Below are 19,230 nucleotides of genomic sequence, written 5' to 3' on the forward strand. Positions count from 1 at the left end.
TTTGTATTTTCTGTTGCTTCTGTTTGGAATGTACCTACCCTAGGTCTGTTCATGGCTGCCTTTTTTAAGGCTTAAGTGTTGACTGAAATGTTGCCTCTTCAGGGAGATGTTCCCTGACCACTCTGGCCAAAGCGTGCTCTACTTTTTTGTCCTTCAAGGAGCCTATCTGTTCCTGAAGTTCTTATTTTTATGTTTGTCTTGCTTCACTAGAATGTAAGTTCCCTGCAGGTATAGACACTCTATCTCCAATGTCTAGAACACATTATGGGTGCTCAATAAATATTTGACTCAATGACTGCAGGAAAAAGTCATTAACTGTCCATCTAAATTTTAGTTCACTTTCAGCTTGAACTTCCACAGTGGAGTGAAAAAATGTTCTGGTTATAGTCATTGATTGCAAAAGTTACGTGTATATGGAATACCGCATTGTAACACTAGGCCGTGGACTTAACGGAACAATTAGGTAATAATTAAAGATGTAATGAGTTAGTGTCACTATTTTTCACAGATAGCACTTTCTGTCAGTATCTGAAGCACTCAAAAAATGCAGTGTTAGTATTCATATAAACATGTCTTTAGTTGGCCTTTCCTTATCCTTATTGAATGACTTTGCAGTATGCACAGTCAGCATGAGCTCCAGAGTCCCAGCTCCCACTCACTCACCGTGTCCTCAGACAAATTGCTAAACTGTCTGTGCTTGCTTTTCTTCTGTGCAATGACAACAGTCGTTCCAACCCCACGGGATTCAGCGAAATGAAATGCTTCACAGAAGCCCCTACACGTAATATCCTTCTTAGTTGGAGGTTGCTAGCTGGTTTTGCTCCTTAATTAAGCAAATAAATTAACAAGAATATTAGTGAAACTTGTTATTTCTAAATTGACGCTAATTGTTAATTGTGTTTTGCCTAGTATCGGTGCTAATTATGAGTGGAGCTGACCTACTAAATGAGGTCTATATTTGTCTAAAACATTACTACTCTAGTTCTTGCTTTTTTGTCATAGTAGAATTATATTTAAAATTATAAGTACTTAAAGCAACATATATGTTGTAAGATCTTTTTAAGCAAGATTTTTGTTGATAATGCTTGCAGTAATTTAATCTTCAACAAAAACAATATGTTGACCTTAATACATTGGTAGTGTATTCATAATTTTACATGTTTGTTCCTCAAGCCCAGTTGTGCATTTCCAGTTTGCCATGACACAGAAGAGCGCTGTAGACTTGTGCTGAGCTATGTTCTAGAGGTAAGTTTAAGTTTAGTCTTCACTTTTTCAGTAAAGTTGGTACTTGATATGCAAATTACACTTGTTTGTTGGTGTCTGAATGTTATTCCGAATTGTGTTCTGCTGCAATTTTTTTTTCTGTAAGCATAAAGTGATAATCAGGTTCATTTTTCCGAAATATTTCAGATCAAAGTTTTTAAAAGTCTGTTTCTGAGATGGAAATTTCTAAATTACTAAATTCTAAACATATTCAGTAGTCCAGATACTGTCTTATATTTAGTTTTCAGTTGACCTGAAGTTAGGTATATAGTGAATGCTTTTCCTTTTTTTGAAGGGTTTAAAATCTGTCGATAGCAGCATCAAAAAAGAAAGCGACCTCCCAGCAGCTGACCCCAGCACTCCAATCCCGTTAAAATATGAAGACGAATCCACAAGAGGGGGTCCCGAGGGGCTAGAGAAGCAGATGGCCTTGTTTTTGGACAAAAGTAAGTTGAATTGATGTGCAAATAAGGCCTTCAATAGAATAATATACTGGTTCTTTATCAACAGCAGACTTAATGTCAATTAAGACATTCATTGCAAGGCATTGAGAAAAAGATACGTGAACTGGAAGTAGGGGTAATACTGTTTCATTTGAAATATAAAAAGGATATTTTTGATATTTCATGGACATTTATAGTAAGAACATAAGGAGCCTGCATCTTCCCGTTACCCACAATGAGGAACTAATGCCTCAGCCTGGTGGAGTTCTCAGAAATTGCTGCTTCAGTAAAAGCACTGGAGTGTGTAGGTGCCACAGACTTAGGAGCCCAACTGACTAACTTCATATCTTGGCTTTGCTAGGGCAAGTTGTTCCACTTTGAGTCACTATTTATCTCTTTCAAAATAGAAACGATAATAATGGCTTCTTTAAAGGGTTGTTAGAATGATTAAATGGTTAATATATGTAAAGTGCTCAGAACAGTGTACATAATAAGCGCTTATAGAAGTGTAGGCTGTTGTTACTGTGCAGCATTTGAATAAGCTACAAACGTCACTTTTAAATTACCTAGTTTGTTCTTCAGGAATATAACATCATGAAGAACATATGGACTTTGAAGCAGAAGCTGTGAATTTCTTCTTTATTTTAACCTAAGTTGTATTTCTTTTTCCAACCTTATTTCTTTCCCCCTTTTAAATCAGTTTCAAGTGTTAAAAAAAGAAAGAAAGAAAGAAAGAAAGAAATGTAGAAAGCCTGTATGTTTGCAATACGTTTGAATCACAGTGGAAGTGCTTTCTGGACCCTTCTTTTCCTGAACAAACATGGTGGAGGTAGGAGAGGAATAGATTTATTTCCCCAGCATTTATGTAGTCATGCTTGTATGCCAGGCTTCAGCCTATAGGCAGTAAGGAGATCACACCAGGACTTTTGCCATTCTTTTTTTCTGAAATGCCTTTTCTGTCTCTTCCTCCTTCTCTGTCTCTCCTGTTGAAAATCCTGCTCAAGCTCAGAATCTCCATGCTTCCCTCTGTTCTCCATCAGAATTACTTGATTCTCTTACCACTTTGTCCTGTGAGCCTGCCTTATGTCACAGTTCCTGCGTTAAATGGTTTTACACACACATGCACACACAAACACAGTTGTGAACAAGAACTTCTTACTTAATTTTAGTTTCTCACAATATCTCTTACTCACAGATGATGCTTATATCAGCAGAGGAAAAAAATCCATACACACATCAAACCATAATGAAGACTAAGTATCTTTCATCGCCTTGAAAGACTTGGGTTCTAGCTGATTAAAAAATGAGAAACCTTCAAGCTGGGGGAAAGGGGGGTGCGTTTCTGTTATTTGTGGAGCAAAATGTTCCACAGTATTTTGTTCTTTCTCTGTTAATTACACTTTACATATTTTGTTGTGGTTTATGTTATCAAGCATAGAGGCCATATAACTTCATGTCAGTTATATGTTTCCAGTGCCTGGCACAGTACTTGCCACAAAAATGATTATTTGTTGAGTATAAAGAAGGTAGTGATGGGTTGGACTTTAAATAAAGAATATTCCTGATAGAGGAAACAGTAAACTAAGATGGGAGATAGGAAAAACAGGCATCTTTACAGGTGACAAGTAGTAACTTAACATTGGCTGACGGGGTAGTAGGATGGACAAGTAGAAAGTGAGACTGAGAAACATGCAACTAGTTTAGGCTAAGCTAAGTGGGAAGAAGCCATTTTCATGTTTGAGGACAGGCTTTCACAATGATCTAAGCTGTGCTGTAGGAAGGTAAACTTTGACAGGTTGACACATAGACTGGAGAAAGGAGACAGGTGTCACTCATGAGGTTAGCTATGTCAGTGACACTAGAAGAGAATGACAGAGTTGCCGATGTCAGGGAAGCAGAAGGCCTTGGAACTCCCAAGTGAGAGTCTTTTAACACAGCCGTTTTACTCCAGTGTGTTTAAGCAGTAAAGCATAATATTTACCAGTCTTGTCACAATAGCACCTAAGTCTAGAGTGTTTCTATCAAGAAACAGAAAATATTTTTTGTGCGTGAGACTTACAGTCAAGTGTGCTGTCTTTTTTTTCTCTCCATGTCACAGTGGGCTCCCTTCAGAAGGGCAATTATTCCAGTCTATCTGGAATGATCCCTGGCTCTTGGCAACATAAAATGAAACTTCAGCTGATTCTCAAGTCATCGAAGGCCTATTATGTTTTGTCTGATGCTGCCATGAGTCTTCAGAAATATGGAAGAGCATTACGCTACATTAAATTAGCTTTGCAAAGCCATGGTAAGCCACTGTACATGAATATGTTTACTAGGCACTGGGAAAGGAGAACAGAGAAGGCAGCTGAATCACAGTGGAAGTTTACTCCTGTTTCTGTTGTATATCTTTATTTTTAAATGACTCTTTCCAATCCTGTGTGTGTTACCTTCTATTTTAGTTTCTGCTCAATGGTTTAACGTCTCTTTGCTTTGAAATACATGAAGCTGTAATATGTATTATTGGACATAAAATAAACAATAGCTACAGTGGTACAAAGTGTTCTGCTGATAACACAGTTTCTTCATATTTCCTGTGGTCATTAATTTTTTCTGCATTTGTGTTTTTTCTTATTCCCGCTCTTTCTAAACAGATACTTACTGCTGCCTCTGCACCAATATGCTTTCCGAAGTGCTGCTGTTTCTCTCTCAATATTTGACACTTTGTGGTGATATCCAACTAATGCTGGCCCAGAATGCAAATAATAGAGCAGCACACCTTGAAGAGTTTCATTACCAAACAAAAGAAGACCAGGAGATCCTGCATAGCCTTCACAGAGAGTCCAGTTGCCAAGGTGTGCCACAGACTTGGACCACGTGGTTCATGGTGGGACTATGCAGTCTAGCTCATGCTTATTTGAGTCTTCAGAAAAGGGACAGAAATATTAGAGTTTTGATATTTGCTTTGTATTTATTTATTTATGTATTTATTGAGATGGAGTTTCACTCTTGTTGCCTAAGCTGGAGTGCAATGGTGCAGTCTTGGCTCACTGCAACCTCTGCCTCCCGGGTTCAAGCGATTCTCCTGCCTCCGCCTACCAGCTAGCTGGAATTACAGGCATGCGCCACCATGCCTGGCTAATTTTGTATTTTTAGTAGAGACAGGGTTTCTTCGTCTTGGTCAGGCTGGTCTCGTACTCCTGGCCTCAGGTGATCGCCCACCTTGGCCTCCCAGGGTGCTGGGATTATAGGTTTGAGCCACTGTGCCTGGCCTGCTGTTTTATTCGTTTCTTAATTTTAAAATTAAACATAATCTTGTGTATTTGTATGAAATGGTTTTTAAGTATTTTATAATTACTGTTTATATAACTAGAACTAACTATAAAGTAAGATATGAAGACAGTTGTGTGTCAACTTTTTTTTTTTTTTTTAGAGACACAGTCTTGCTCTGCTGCCCAGGAGGCTGGAGTGCAGTGGGGCGATCTTGGCTCGCTGCAGCCTCTACCCCCGGGTTCAAGTGATCCTCCCATCTCAGTCTCCCAAGTAGCTGGGACTAGTACATGCGCCACCACACGTGGCTAATTTTTGTATTTTTATTAGAGACAGAGTTTCACCATGTTGCCCCAGACTGGTCTCAAACTCCTCAACTCAAGCGATCCTCCCGCCTTGGCCTCCCGAAGTGCTGGGATTACAGGCATGAGCCAATGCGCCCGGCCTTGTGTCAGCTTTTTACACTCTTCTTTTCATGAGGTTCTTCTAGGTAACACTTGTAGGCAGCTAACGAAGCCATGGGTTTCCTTTTGAAAGGTATAACAGTTGATGAAGATGGTTCATTACCTTCTGAATGATTCCTTGGGGCTGAAATAAAGTGATCATTGTTTTTAGTGTTAGTTCATAGCCAGCGTCTTACTGAATATGTCACTGTGTTTGGAATTATCAGGCTTTAAAACTGGGAAATAGAGTAATCCGATCCGCAGCAGCGCTATCCCTCCCTCTTACCTCAGCACAGTTGTGTGAGCACGCTGCCATTAAGACAGGGAACGAAGTAAAAGATGAGTCTTCTGAAGGTGCTTCTGTGATGTCTCATGGGGTTGTTTTATTATGCTCTTAAATTGTTACACTAGATATTACTTGATGTTTGTCTCCCAGAGTTTCAGACAGTCCACAGCTGGAGGGGTGTGCGGGGGGAGAGGGGAAATGTGTTATTTTCTAGTATTTTTGCCCTTTGCCCTTTCTTCCCCTCTCTCCGTCTTTCTCAAATGATCATTTTTTGTGGATGTAGTAGGAAAGTCCTCAGTGTATTTTTACTACTCCCATCATAGCAATTCGAGTTAAATACTTCTTTTTACTCCAGTTCCCACTTTGATGGCATTTTTAATCTTCTGAGGGCATCTGTAGCAGCTTCTTCAGTGACTTACAGTTCATATTGACACATTATTTCAAGAACTATTTCCATTAATTAAAAATAACAACTTTGTGTTAGTGGACAACTTTAGGTCTGCCCTAATAAACAAGCGTACCTGGGAAAACCTGGATCACAGGAATTGTGTGATATTCATAGGCAGGAAAATATTTTTATCCAACATTAATATCCCAAGAAATATAATTTTATAAATAAAGAGATCTTTATTATGAAACTTAAATATTGTTGTATTGATTGAATCTTAGTATACTTATACCGTATTGCATTTTTTATTACTTAGAATTTAGAATCTCAGGTTCGTGTAGATACTGAGGAAGAAGGAATCACATGACTCACATTGATGTATCCCTTTTTTCTTTTCAGGATTTGCATGGGCAACTGATTTGTCTACAGACTTAGAAAGTCAACTTTCTGTTAGTTGTAAATGTTATGAGGCTGCTAATGAAATCTTGCAATTTAGTGACTTGAAAAGCCAAAATCCAGAACACTATGTACAAGTATTGAAGAGAATGGGTAACATTAGAAATGAAATTGGAGTGTTTTACATGAATCAGGCTGCTGCATTACAGAGTGAGAGAGTAGGTGAGTATTTCTTTAGATTCCTCTCTTTATTGCCTGTTCTCTTAGAAAATTATGCTAATTTTGTATGAGTTAAGCAAAGAACGGTGGCACTTGATTTTATGTCATAAAGAGGTGCTTTGTTAGAGAACCTCTTATTATTTTTAAGAAATAGAATTAGGAAAACATGATTTTTCCCTTGGAATTAATTATTTCAATGTTCTTCATTCTCACTTTTGTACTCAGTCCATCTGATCAATTTAGAAGCAAATGGGACATCCAATCATGTGCCAGGCTGTGTGTTGGATATGGAACTGGCTAGAATATGGTCCTCTCTCCATTTGGGAAGCTGGATAGGAACACAAAGAACGCTGTGGATGAGTACAGATGAAGTATAATGGGAGACTGGGGAAAGAAGACATTTGTGGAGGTCATAAGTTAGAGGGCTTTTGGGAAAGTGTCATTGAGCAGGGTGGTGCGGGGTGTGTAGTGTCAGCTGGTAAATGTGAGGAAAGGAGGGTGCTCTAGACCGAGGAGGCGGTGTTAGGAAGAAGCCAGGGATCTCAGAGGGTGCAAGTGTACGTTTAGAGGGAGCAAGAGGCCTGTGTGAGGAAGATGGGGGATAGTGGGTAAGTAAGATGCGGGATGGTGTAGTAAGATGCGGGATGGTGTAGTAAGATGTGGGATGGTGTAAGTAAGATGTGGGAGTAAGATGTGAGATGGTGAATCATTTGGGCCCATGTTGAATTTGAGTTCACTATGGAACGTGTATGTGAAAGGTATAATTTAGTAGTCAGTTTGAAGTGTGCTAAGAGCTGTAGGGCTATCGAGACAGACTGAGAGCCATTCACGTAAAGGTAATAGTTGAAGCTGTGAGAATAGATGAGAATGTAAAGGCTGGACACAGGGAGAGAACAGAAAGGGGCTGAGGTAGAACTGAGGTTAGCAGGTAAGCTGAACATCTGTGGGCCTTTGGTTTTTTGTTTGTTTGTTTGTTTTTGTTTTTGTTTTTTAAGAGACAGGGTCTTACTCTGTCACCCAGGCTAGACTGCAGTGGCATAATCATAGCTTGCCGCAGCCTCGAACTCCTGGGCTCAAGCAATCCTCTCACCTCAGCCTCCCAAAAAAAATTTTTTTAGAGATGAAGTCTTGCTATGTTGCCCAAGCTGATCTCGGACTCCTGGCCCCAGGCAGTCCTCATGCTTTGACTTCCCAAAGTTCTGGGATTAAAGGCATGAGCCACTGCACCCAGCCTGTGTGCCTGTTGATCTGTGAATAATGCTTGGCACTTAGGGATACAGATGTTGCCCTCAAAGAGTTCCTTGCTAGTGGGAGAACCTGTGCATTTAAGGTGCATCTGGAGGGACAGTCAGTGAGGGAACCTGGGAAGTGGTCGTCAGGAAGCTAGGGAAATTGGATACAACACAGGTTGTAATCTCTTCAAACTCCATGGGAACCATGCTTTTGGATCTTCACAGAATGACAATTTGCTCAGATGTTTTTCTTTGCTTATTTGAATATCATTTGGTTAATAGTGAAGAGGGTTATACTTAAGTGTTGTACAGTAGACCCCACGTATCCTTGGAGGATGCGTTCCAAGATCCCCAGTGGGTGCCTGAAACTGGAGAGTTTTTCTGTGCCTTTTCCTGAACATACATGCTGTGATGAAGTTTAATTTACAAATTAGGCACAGTAAAAGATTAACAGCATTTACAACAGTATGGCAGCATCATTACTCTTGTGCTTTGGGACATTATTAAGTCAAAATAAGGGTTACTTGTACAAAAGCACAGCGATATCATAACAGTCGATCTGATACCCCAGACAGCTACTGAGTGACTAATGGGCGGGCGAGGCATACAGCATGAATGTGTTGGGCAAAGGGCTGGTTCCCATCCTGGGTGAGGCGGAGCAGGATGGTGAGAGACTTCATCAAGCTATATTAGTCAGCTGGGGCTGCTGTAATGCAATATCATAGACTAGATGACACAAATGAGAAATTTATTGTCTCATAGATCCAGAGACTGGAAGTTCAAGATCAAGGTGGCAGCAGGGTTGGATTCCTCTCATGCTTCTCCCTTGGCTTGCAGATAACCGCCTTGTCACTGTGTCCACACAGGGCCTTCTCTCTGTGCATACCCCTGGTGTCCCTCCCTCTTTTTAAAAGGACACCAGTCATACTGGATTAGGATCCCACTCTTACAGTCTCGTTTAACCTTAATTACATCTTTAAAGGACCTGTCCTAAATGTAGTCACATTGTAAGGAACTAGGGGTTAGGGCTTCAGCATATGAACTCTGAGGGACACGTTTACCTTCATGTAACAGGCATGGTGAGAGCAATGAGCTGTGGTTGGCTGCAGGTGACTGGCTCGCCACCACACTCCTGTCACTGCCGTCCTCCTCTTAAGACAGTGCTAGGGTTTACACTGATGTCTGCTTACACAGTTGTTTTCTTTCTTTCTCTGTAAAGTGAGCAAATCTGTGTCTGCTGCCGAGCAACAGTTGTGGAAAAAAAGCTTTTCTTGTTTTGAAAAGGGAATTCACAACTTTGAGTCAATTGAGGATGCCACAAATGCCGCCCTTTTATTATGTAACACGGGAAGACTCATGCGAATTTGTGCACAGGCGCACTGTGGTGCAGGTGATGAATTTAAACGTGAATTTTCACCAGAAGAAGGCTTATATTATAATAAGGTAACACATTCGCTTACATGTTGGGCCTCATCCATTCATACCTGTCATTTATTTACATTTTTCCATTGTTTCACTAAAATATTACAAAACTAAAAATAATTAAACTCTGCTAATGGCACAAGACTAGACAGATCATGAAAACACTTGGAACCTGGCCTAAGACTAGTAAGAATTGAGTATTGAAGATGACATGTGGAATTGGAAAGGAAAAGATGATTCTGCAAATTGTTTGTACAACGAGCATGAATGTCAAATGGATTAAAGATTGACATGGAGAAAATGAAACTGTAAAAGTACTAGAAGAAAATATAGGTAGAGGCTTGTATGATTGGTTATGGAAGGACTTTCCCAGCATGGCACAGTAAGCAGAAATCCTGGGTAAAAGTTGAATAAACTCAAATGTGTGAAAATAAAGTTCTAAAAATGCACAAATGTGTAAAAAAGATCTAAAAATGCACAACAGAAAGTGAAATTGAAAGCAAATCATAATCTAGAGAAAATAGTTATTAACAGATGAGAGGTTAATACACTCTTGCTATATAAAAACAAGAATCATTGGAAACACCCAAAGAGAAAAAAGAGCAAATAACCTTGAACAGAAAATGTACACATTTTTTTTTAAAAAGTAAATGGCTAATATATATAAAAGAAAATTTTCAAAATTTATTTTTATTTCTTTATTTTTGAGGCAGAGTCTCACTCCGTTGCCCAGGCTGGAGTTCAGTGGCGCAATCTCGGCTCACTGCAACCTCTGCCTCCTAGATTCAAGTGATCCTCATGCCTCAGCCTCCTGACTAACTGAGACTAGAGGCGTATGCCAACATGTCTGTCTCATTTTGGCATTATAATATTTTTAGTGGAGATGAGGTTTCGCCATGTTGGCCAGGCTGGTCTCAAACTCCTGGCCTCAAAACGGAGTTTTATTTATTAGATTGCCAAATTTTATGACAAATGGTCACACCCACTGTTGCAGAGGGTACAAGGATATGAGCACTCATATAATGGAGTGATTGAAGCCATTTAAATGACATTAGTGAAGAATGTTGGTGGCATAATAAATTTTTAAATGAGTGACCTTTTTTGATTTTCTTTTTTAAATTTATATATACACAGAAAAGAGTGAATAAATAAACACCAGAAATGTAGAAATTATTGCTGGGATATTAAGTGTGGTTTTGTTTTTGGTTTCAATATAATGGCCATGTATTTGAGGATTGGGGTAACAAGGTAGGAGGAGATACTTCTTTTTACAGTAAAATTTGGTAAGTTTTTAATCTGATTTACTAGTTATAGAAACTGTAATTTTCATTTAGAAAGAAAGAAAAAAAAGGAAACAAGTGCATCCTCATGCTGAGCCTGAGTCAGAAAGCAGCACCACGGACTGGCTTCTTGTAGCCTTGAGATGGGAACAGAGTGGTCTTCAGTCTACTCAGAATAACTTTCTTCATTGAAATATTTTCACTGACTTATGTTTTCATTTCCTCATAATATTGCCCCTTGATAAATTATCCCCAAATTAAATTAACATCTGGGTAGTTATGAAGTATGTTTTATTTTAATGCAGTATTGGTATATGTTTAAGCTGAGTCAGAAATGTACACTGTTTTCTCCTTTGCAGGCTATTGATTACTATTTGAAAGCGCTGAGGTCATTGGGAACACGAGACATACACCCAGCTGTTTGGGATTCAGTGAACTGGGAATTGTCCACTACTTACTTTACTATGGCAACTCTACAGCAAGATTATGCTCCATTATCTAGAAAAGCTCAGGAGCAGGTGATAATATTTGCTGGATTATAAAATAAGTTCTCAGTCTCATTCCTTTGTTTAACAAATATTTAGCATCTGTTGTCTTTTCCTGAATAAGCAGTATTTAAACGTTTTAAAAACTCCTACAGTCAGATTACAAGCTTGTTTTCTTCTCCCCCCTCAAAAAACTAAACAAACAGATTGAAAAAGAAGTCAGTGAGGCCATGATGAAGTCCCTGAAATACTGCGATGTGGATTCCATGTCTGCTCGGCAGCCCCTTTGTCAGTATCGAGCTGCAACCATCCATCACAGGCTGGCCTCCATGTACCACAGCTGTCTGAGGAATCAGGTATTGTCAGTCCAAGTTAAGTACAGTGCCACAGCAGTTGAAAAGTGTTTTGGGTGCTTTTGTTTTTGTTGTTTTAACATGGTCATATATATTTTAAATGCAATCTATGTTAATTAGCTACTTTAGAAAAACTTGTAGTGTAGCCGGTTTTCCCTCTCACCTATACCATGTATTTTTTTCTACTCTACTTGATTGGGTCTTAGTTTATGAACTTACCTATTTGCCTGGGTATGTTACTTCGGTTTTTTAAAATGTAGGTAGGCTTTATAGTAATGGTTCAGTGCCAGTTTTACAGTACTAGTCTCCCATTTTTATTGTAAAATAGAGCATATATATGAAAATACAGGCAGGGCACAGTGGCTCACACCTGTAATCCTAGCACTTTGGGAGGCTGAGGCAGGCGGATCACCTGAGGTCGGGAGTTCGAGACCAGCCTGACCAACGTGGAGAACCCCCATCTCTACTAAAAATACAAAATTAGCCAGGTGTGGTGGCGCATGCCTGTAATGCCCGCTACTCAGGAGGCTGAGGCAGGAGAATCACTTGAACCCGGGAGGCAGAGGTTGCGGTGAGCCGAGATCGCACCATTGTACTCCAGCCGGGGCAACAAGAGTGAAACTCCATCTCAAAAAAAAAAAAAGAAAAAAAAATACATGTGGAACATATGTACAGTTTACAGAATAAAAGGAAACCCCTGTGTCCCTTGTCTGGAGGTTGAGGAATGGAGGAATCCTCCAGAGTGCCCCATGTGCCCCTCCCTGGTGTGTCTTCCTTGACGTCCACTCAGGTGAACTGCTGTCCGAACATTTCTGCTTTGTCTGTGCCTTTTTTGTGCTGTGCCACTTAAACGGTATGTCTACATTGTGCCCTGTGGTGAGCATGGGAAAACGAATCTGCTGTTGGTGTTCTGTGGCTTACTGCCTTTCACTTAACATCATGTTTTTGAGATACATCTGTGTTGGCACAGGTAGCTGTTCATTTTCTCAGCTCAGTAGTCATTCAATGACTATATCGTAGTTTGTTTATCTAGTCTATGATTACTGAATTTTGGGATTATTCCAGTTTGATGCTATTAGAAATAATGAATACCAACAGTATTGTACATTAATCCTGCTGCCCAGATTCCTGTGTTTCTGAGAACTACCTGAGGCCTAGGATAAAGGCGCCTGCCTTCGGAGAGATTGCTTGGCTTCTGCTGGGAGTCTTGGGCCTCTAGTTCCTCAGTGATGTTTTTTGTGTGTTTTGTTGATCCTCCTCCCCTGCAAGGTGAGGCTACTTACCTTACAGTCCCTTTGGCATGAGTTTACTTCTGGGTTGCCCTTATCCTGAAAAGTATCATCTTTTGAGATACAGCTTAAACTGGAGAAGGTTTTTTAGTTTTTTTTTTGGAGACAGGGTCTCACTCTGTTGCCCAGACTGGAGTGCAGTGGCACGATCCGAGCTCACTGCAACCTCCGCCTCCTAGGCCTCCCCACTCTTTTGCATATAGATATTTAGTTGTCCCAGCACCATTTGCTGGAAGACTATTCCTCTGCTGAATCGTCTGGGCACCCTTAAGCTTGCTTTTGCCCTCAGGATATTAGGTCATCTGAGGAAACCTGAATTTTGGTTGAGGACTTCCTAAGGCGAAGTGGAAAGAAAGCTTCTCCAGTTCATACTTGTAATCCCAGCACTTTGGGAGGCCGACGCGGGCGGATCATTTGAGGTCAGGAATTCGAGACCAGCCTGGCCAACATGGCAAAACCCCATCTCTACGAAAAAATACAAAAATTAGCCAAGCAGTAGTGGTGGGTGCCTGCAATCCCAGCAACTCGGTAGGCTGAGGCAGGAGAGTTGCTTGAGTTCAGGAGGCGGAGGTTGCAGTGAGCCAAGATTGCACCACTGGACCTCCAGCGTGGGCGACAGAGCAAGACCCTGTCTCAAAAACAAAAAGAAAGGAAATGGATTAAGACCTCAATATAAAAGCTAAAACTAATAAGATCTAGTAAGGCCTACAGTGGGGGAAAAATAACTAAGAAGCACTTAGTGAAGCCTGAAGTAGTTACCGTGAAGGATTTGTTTTGGTTTGGTTCTAGGTTGGTGACGAACACCTCAGGAAACAACACCGGGTGCTGGCCGATCTTCATTACAGCAAGGCCGCAAAGCTATTTCAGCTGCTCAAAGATGCTCCCTGCGAACTGCTGAGAGTACAGCTAGAGAGAGTAGCATTTGCTGAATTTCAGATGACCAGTAAGTCTTACTTTTCATTTCTCAGATATGTATGCATTGGGTTAGTGCTGGATTGTCTTAGAGTAAGGCAGGCCTGTGAATCTAAATAATACTGTTTTCTTTTTAATTTGCCCCATAGTTAATGACTTTGGGAAGGGAGGGGGAGAAATCTCTACACTTTTTGAAGTGCTTTTTAAAACTTAGAGAAATGTATCAGATTATGTTCAGTGACTAGAAATATTGAGATGTGTCCCATGACCCCTTATTTGGAAAAAAAATTGACAAATCAATTTAGACAGTTAAAGATTTCAATCGGCCAGGCACGGTGGCTCACGCCTGTAATCCAAACAATTTGGGAGGCTGAGGCGGGCAGATCACCTGAGGTCAGGAGTTCGAGCCCAACCTGACCAACATTGTGAAACCCCGTCTGTACTAAAAATACAAAAATTGGCCGTGTGTGGTGGTGCAGGCCTGTAGTCCCAGCTACTGAGGAGGTTGAGGCGGGAGAATCACTTGAACCCAGGAGGTGGAGCTTGCAGTGAGCCAAGATCATGCCACTACACTCCAGCCTGGGCGACAGAGCGAGACTGTGTGTCAAAAAAAAAAAACAAGAAAAAAAAACCCAAAGATTTCAATCGGCATGAAAAATTTGGGAATGGAGAGGCAACAGTAAAGGAGTAGTGGGTCATATTGAACCCTTTAAACATAGAACTGACCCTTGGATTGTGGTTCCAGAACAGATACTACTGTAGAGCCTGACCGAGGTAAAGATAAGTCGGGAGATAGAGAAGGGTGAAAGTGAGAATGGTTTCTTATGTTATTTTCCATGGCATGGAGTAAGCAGATACTTCAACCACTTAATGATTTTTCCTAAGTTCTCCCCCTCTGTCTCTTACTCATCTGTTCTCCTCTCTCACAGAGGAGTCTTTTCAGAAATATCTCCTGTGTGGTCAGGAAGCAAGAAACCATTATTTGAAGTGCAGCAGTTCATTTAGTGTTTCAGTCTTCTGTAAAATCAGATTAATACTTTAAATCTGTTTGACTTAGTTTACACAGGTATACAATAGCCCTGGAAGGATGCATAAGAAACTGGTAACGTTGTTCCCTTTGGGGAGGAAACCTGCAAGGCCAGGAGGAGGGTTTCACTGCATACCCATTTGGACCTTGTAAATTTGAGGAATGTATTACCTATCTAAAACAGTTTCTAAAAGTGGTTTTTACTAAAATTAATTTTTTGTTCGCATATAATGCATGGCTAGATGTGTGGGACAGTCACCAGAGTTAACAGTAGCTCTTGATGTGGGGAAGGTCTGGGGAGAGTGATCTTCAGTTTTCACTTGCACCTTTGAATATTCTGCCTTGTTTGAATTCCTTAGAATGATCAAGATCTTTTTTGTTGTTGGGGTTTTTTGTTTTTTGTTTTTTGTTTTTGAGACAGAGTCTTACTCTGTCACCCAGGCTTTAATGTAGTGGCATGGTCATAGCTAACTGCAACCTTACCGTCTGGGCTCTAGTGATCCTGAGCCTCCTGAGTAGCTGAGACCACAGGCGCTAATTTTTGAAAAATCTTTTGTAGAGACAGGGTCTCTCTATGTTATAAACCCAGGCTGGTCTCAAACTCCTGAGCTCAAGCGATACTCCTGCCTCAGCCTCCCAAAGTGCTGGAAGATACTGGAACAATTTGCTAAGATGATAAGCGTGTTTAATTCCCTCCTTTAAATGTTTTACTACTATGAGTACTTTAGAAAATAATGTAAATATTTTAGAGGGTTTTGTTAGCCAGGTTTGTGGGTTTTGTAAGCCAAGTTAATAAATGCTCTAGGTTGTGACACCTTTTATTCTATCTTATTTTACCCAGTGGTTTTTTTTTTTTCCTAGTACATGGGATTCAGATCTGCCTTCCTAATGTCTATATTGTCTGGTCCTTGCCCCAACGACACTTTCATACATAATCAATAGCTTGTCTTCCAGATGCCAAATCTATGCTGAAATCACATTTACCCATTGATTTTAAAGATAATAAGTTGTTTAGAAAGTGTGGGATTATGCTTTAAAGGAAGAAGGCAACAGTTACTCTCTCCCCACCTGCAGAGTTGGGGAGTCCCCAAGACCACTTTCACTTCTCACACTAACTGAAGGTTTGTCAGCGGTCTCCAACACCACCCTCGGGTTTGAGAATTTGCTGAAGGACTCACAGAACTCACTGAAAGCTGCTCTGCTTACAGCTACAATTTCTCACATTGAAAGGATGTACATTAAAATGAGCCAAGGGAAGAGGCTTGGAAGGCAGAGTTGTAGAGAGTTCTAAGCGCCGAGCTCGCAGTTCCTCTGCTGCTGGAGTTACAGATAGTACTAACTCACCCTGGCAGTGGCGCATGACAGTACTCACCAAGTGTATAAATCAATGCATGTACAACTGGGGAAGCTCATCCAAGCCTTGGTGTCCAGAGTTTTCATTGGAACTTGGTCACATAGACATGGTTGACTGCCACGTGGCTGATCTTTGTCTCCAGTGCCTCCAGAGGTTGGCGCTGTTACCCTGGGGCCCAAAGCCCCCACAGTAAATCCCATTGTTACACTATCCATTGTGACCCAAGGCCCCCCCAGGTAAACAGAGGCATTCTTACCGGGCAGGACATTTCAAGGACTTAGTGATTACCTTCTGGGAGCCAAGGACAAAGACCAAACCTCTCTTTGTACAAGATGAATCCTCTACTGCACACCACCGCACACATGATTGAGTTCTAGGAGAACAGGAACAAAGGTGTGTTGTGGTATCTGATAACTGTAGAAAAATTGTATTCAGAAGGCTCTAGAATAAAACAAAACCTTGTTCATCTGGTCTGACTTCCTGCCTTTGAACAGAAATGTAAGAAACTATTTTACAAGTATGACAGCTGATAGTAAGTGCTTATGTGACTTGACCACACAGCTGGTAAATTGTGAGGTGGGCCTCGAGCCCCAGACTCTTTTCCGCTGGTCCCTTCTCCTAAGGCTCCTGTTCTGGAAAAGTGGCCTATCCTGACAAAACCAAACGGTGAGGCGGGGAAGCAATGGTTATTTATTGCTTTGTTCAGACTTAGTATTTTTCTCAAGGGAATATTATTAAACAGAAGTTGGATTTAGAAGAATTAAGATTCTCATTAGCTTCCTTTATAGCATTTTCAAAGTCTGAATTTTCATTAATACATTAACATTAGATGGGTTTCTAGATGTATATTAAAGAAATGAACATTTTGTATTTAACACTTTAGGTCAGAATAGCAATGTTGGAAAGTTGAAAACACTATCTGGGGCTCTTGATATAATGGTGAGAACCGAGCACGCATTCCAGCTTATCCAGAAGGAGCTTGTAGAAGAATTTGGCCAGGTAAATGGAGAAAATGACTGTCTTTGGTTTTTGTGTGTCTTAAGCTACATAGTGAATGTACATAGTGGGCATATTATGTGTGTGCGCATGTGTATGTTTTATGTGTGTATATATACACACACGTACATATATATGCTGTGTGCTGAAACATTTTAACAGTGATTTGTTATATTTGCCTAGTAGAAGTATTCATCTCCTTTCTTTAATGTGCAAGTATTTTAAAATCTTTTTAAGAGTATATCTCAACAAGACCATAGTTAGCAAATTATCAAGTCTCAAGTTTTTTCGTTGCTGTTGGTGGGAATTTGTTTTGTTTTACGTTTGAAAAGAAAAGGCCTGTGCCCTCCTTTGTAATTTCCATTAAAATGCCTGGGAGCGGTTGAATGGTGAATGGGCCTAAGCAGGCTCCTCAGGAAGGAATTTCTCGTGTTCTGGGCATTCCAGCATTCGTGTTACCTTCTGCTGTTGTAAGAGCTTCCTGCAGCCCCCATGGTGCACCCACCTATTGCTCTTCTAGCCCTGCTTGGTCAAATCCTGTGTGGTACCACACATTTCCGTGTTGTGTCTAATGTTGGAAAGTCAGGATTAATTTCTTCCACAAAAGTGCCTCTCTGGGCAAGAACATTTTAATTATGTGTTTTAGTCCATCAGAATGATCGTAGGTGTGCTTTCTGTTTGTTTACAGTTAAACATTTATTGGATTAATGAAACTGCAGTTCCATCACTTGATACGGTATGAAACTACAGCTGTTGGGTAGCTCCAGGAAAATAACTTGTTGTTGTTTTTAGCCTAAGAGTGGTGACGCTGCTCCAGCTGCTGATGCTTCTCCTAGTCTCAATCGAGAAGAAGTGATGAAACTCCTCAGTATATTTGAGTCTCGGTTGTCATTTCTTCTCCTTCAGTCCATTAAACTGCTATCTTCAACTAAAAAGAAAACAAGGTAAATTAAGTGGTTCTTTGTAGGAATTTCTTTCCCAGCACCCTACCTATAAAAATATTCTCTACTAACAATATAAAGGAAAGTTAGTGGCCAGGCACACTGGCTCACAGCTGGAATCCTAGCACTTTGAGAGGCCAAGGCAGGCAGATTACTTGAGTTGAGGAGTTCGAGACCAGCCTGGCCAACATGGTGAAACTCCCATCTCTACCAAAAATACAAAAACTAACTGGTGTGGTGGCATGCGCCTGTTAATCGTAGCCACTGGGGAGGCTGAGGCATGAGAATCGCTTGAACCCAGGAGGCGGAGGTTGCAGTGAGCTGAAATCACACCACTGCACTCCAGCCTAGGCAACAGAGTGAGACTCTGTCTCAAAAAAAAAAAGAAAGAAAGAAAGAAAGAACAGATAGTATTCTGTCTTCTATGTGGTATTCCTTCTTGACGTGTTAAACTAGGTAAGAACCCTCTCCATGAAGCCTTCTATGTATTGAAATTACAAAAAGAAAGAAATCTTGCTGCCTAAGGACAAATACTCTGTTGTTAGTGTTTTCCCTGAGGGAGATGAATAGCCCTGGAATGAAGATCTGTGTTTCTAGTGACACTTCTGAATGTTGTGATGAATGGAGAGCCTGGACTGGAGTTTTTGATGCTCAGGGCCAAGTGCAGAGTAGAGGACAGAACACGGAAGCAGGAGCACACACCTCTGCAGAAATGTTCTTGTGGCCTCGGGTCATCTTGTTACGCTTACATTTTTTTGCCAAAGTTGTTATTTTGGCATTATTGATTTAATTTGAAATTTCAGTAGTAAGTACTAGTTCAGGAAAGTAATATAAATGATATGCCTTCCTTGTTTTTAAATATAAGTGCAATCTGGCCATACAACAAAATTTGGAAAATAGAGAAAAGGAAATGAAAACCATGTATCCTAATACATCCATTGTTACCAGTTATCTTATGTATATTTTACCAATTTATAATCTTAGGGTTCAGGTGATTTTTGTCTGTTTTTTGTTTTTGGTGTTGTTATATACAGTAAAATGGACTCTTTGTGGTGTATACTTCTTAAAATCTTGACAAATGCATATGGATGTGTGCCTGCCACCACAGTTATGACAGAAAACAGTTCCATCACTCCAAGAATTCCCTCCTGCTGTCCTGTGCAATCAACCCTGCCCCTGCCCCCAATTCCTCAGGATCTCAGGGAGAAAGTTTTCAGTCTTTTACCATTAAGTCTCGTATCAGCTGTGGGGC

At 40.5% G+C, this 19,230-nt stretch overlaps 1 protein-coding gene across 2 annotated transcripts in view; it reads left to right on the plus strand.

Annotated features, from left to right (window-relative positions):
- Positions 1-19,230, plus strand: part of EDRF1 (erythroid differentiation regulatory factor 1) — a 45,381-nt gene that overhangs the window by 17,480 nt on the left and 8,671 nt on the right. For both annotated transcript variants that reach the window (XM_010357718.2, XM_030940440.1), the window contains 11 exons: positions 1,174-1,245; positions 1,559-1,709; positions 3,805-3,993; positions 4,340-4,540; positions 6,472-6,690; positions 9,139-9,362; positions 10,981-11,139; positions 11,313-11,462; positions 13,538-13,691; positions 16,925-17,040; positions 17,830-17,981. In XM_010357718.2, the coding sequence (XP_010356020.1) occupies positions 1,174-1,245; positions 1,559-1,709; positions 3,805-3,993; positions 4,340-4,540; positions 6,472-6,690; positions 9,139-9,362; positions 10,981-11,139; positions 11,313-11,462; positions 13,538-13,691; positions 16,925-17,040; positions 17,830-17,981 (1,787 nt within the window). The remainder of the gene's footprint in view (positions 1-1,173; positions 1,246-1,558; positions 1,710-3,804; positions 3,994-4,339; positions 4,541-6,471; positions 6,691-9,138; positions 9,363-10,980; positions 11,140-11,312; positions 11,463-13,537; positions 13,692-16,924; positions 17,041-17,829; positions 17,982-19,230) is intronic.

Source organism: Rhinopithecus roxellana, chromosome 11 (genome assembly GCF_007565055.1).
Source record: "Rhinopithecus roxellana isolate Shanxi Qingling chromosome 11, ASM756505v1, whole genome shotgun sequence".
Classification (NCBI taxonomy): Eukaryota; Metazoa; Chordata; class Mammalia; order Primates; family Cercopithecidae; genus Rhinopithecus; species Rhinopithecus roxellana.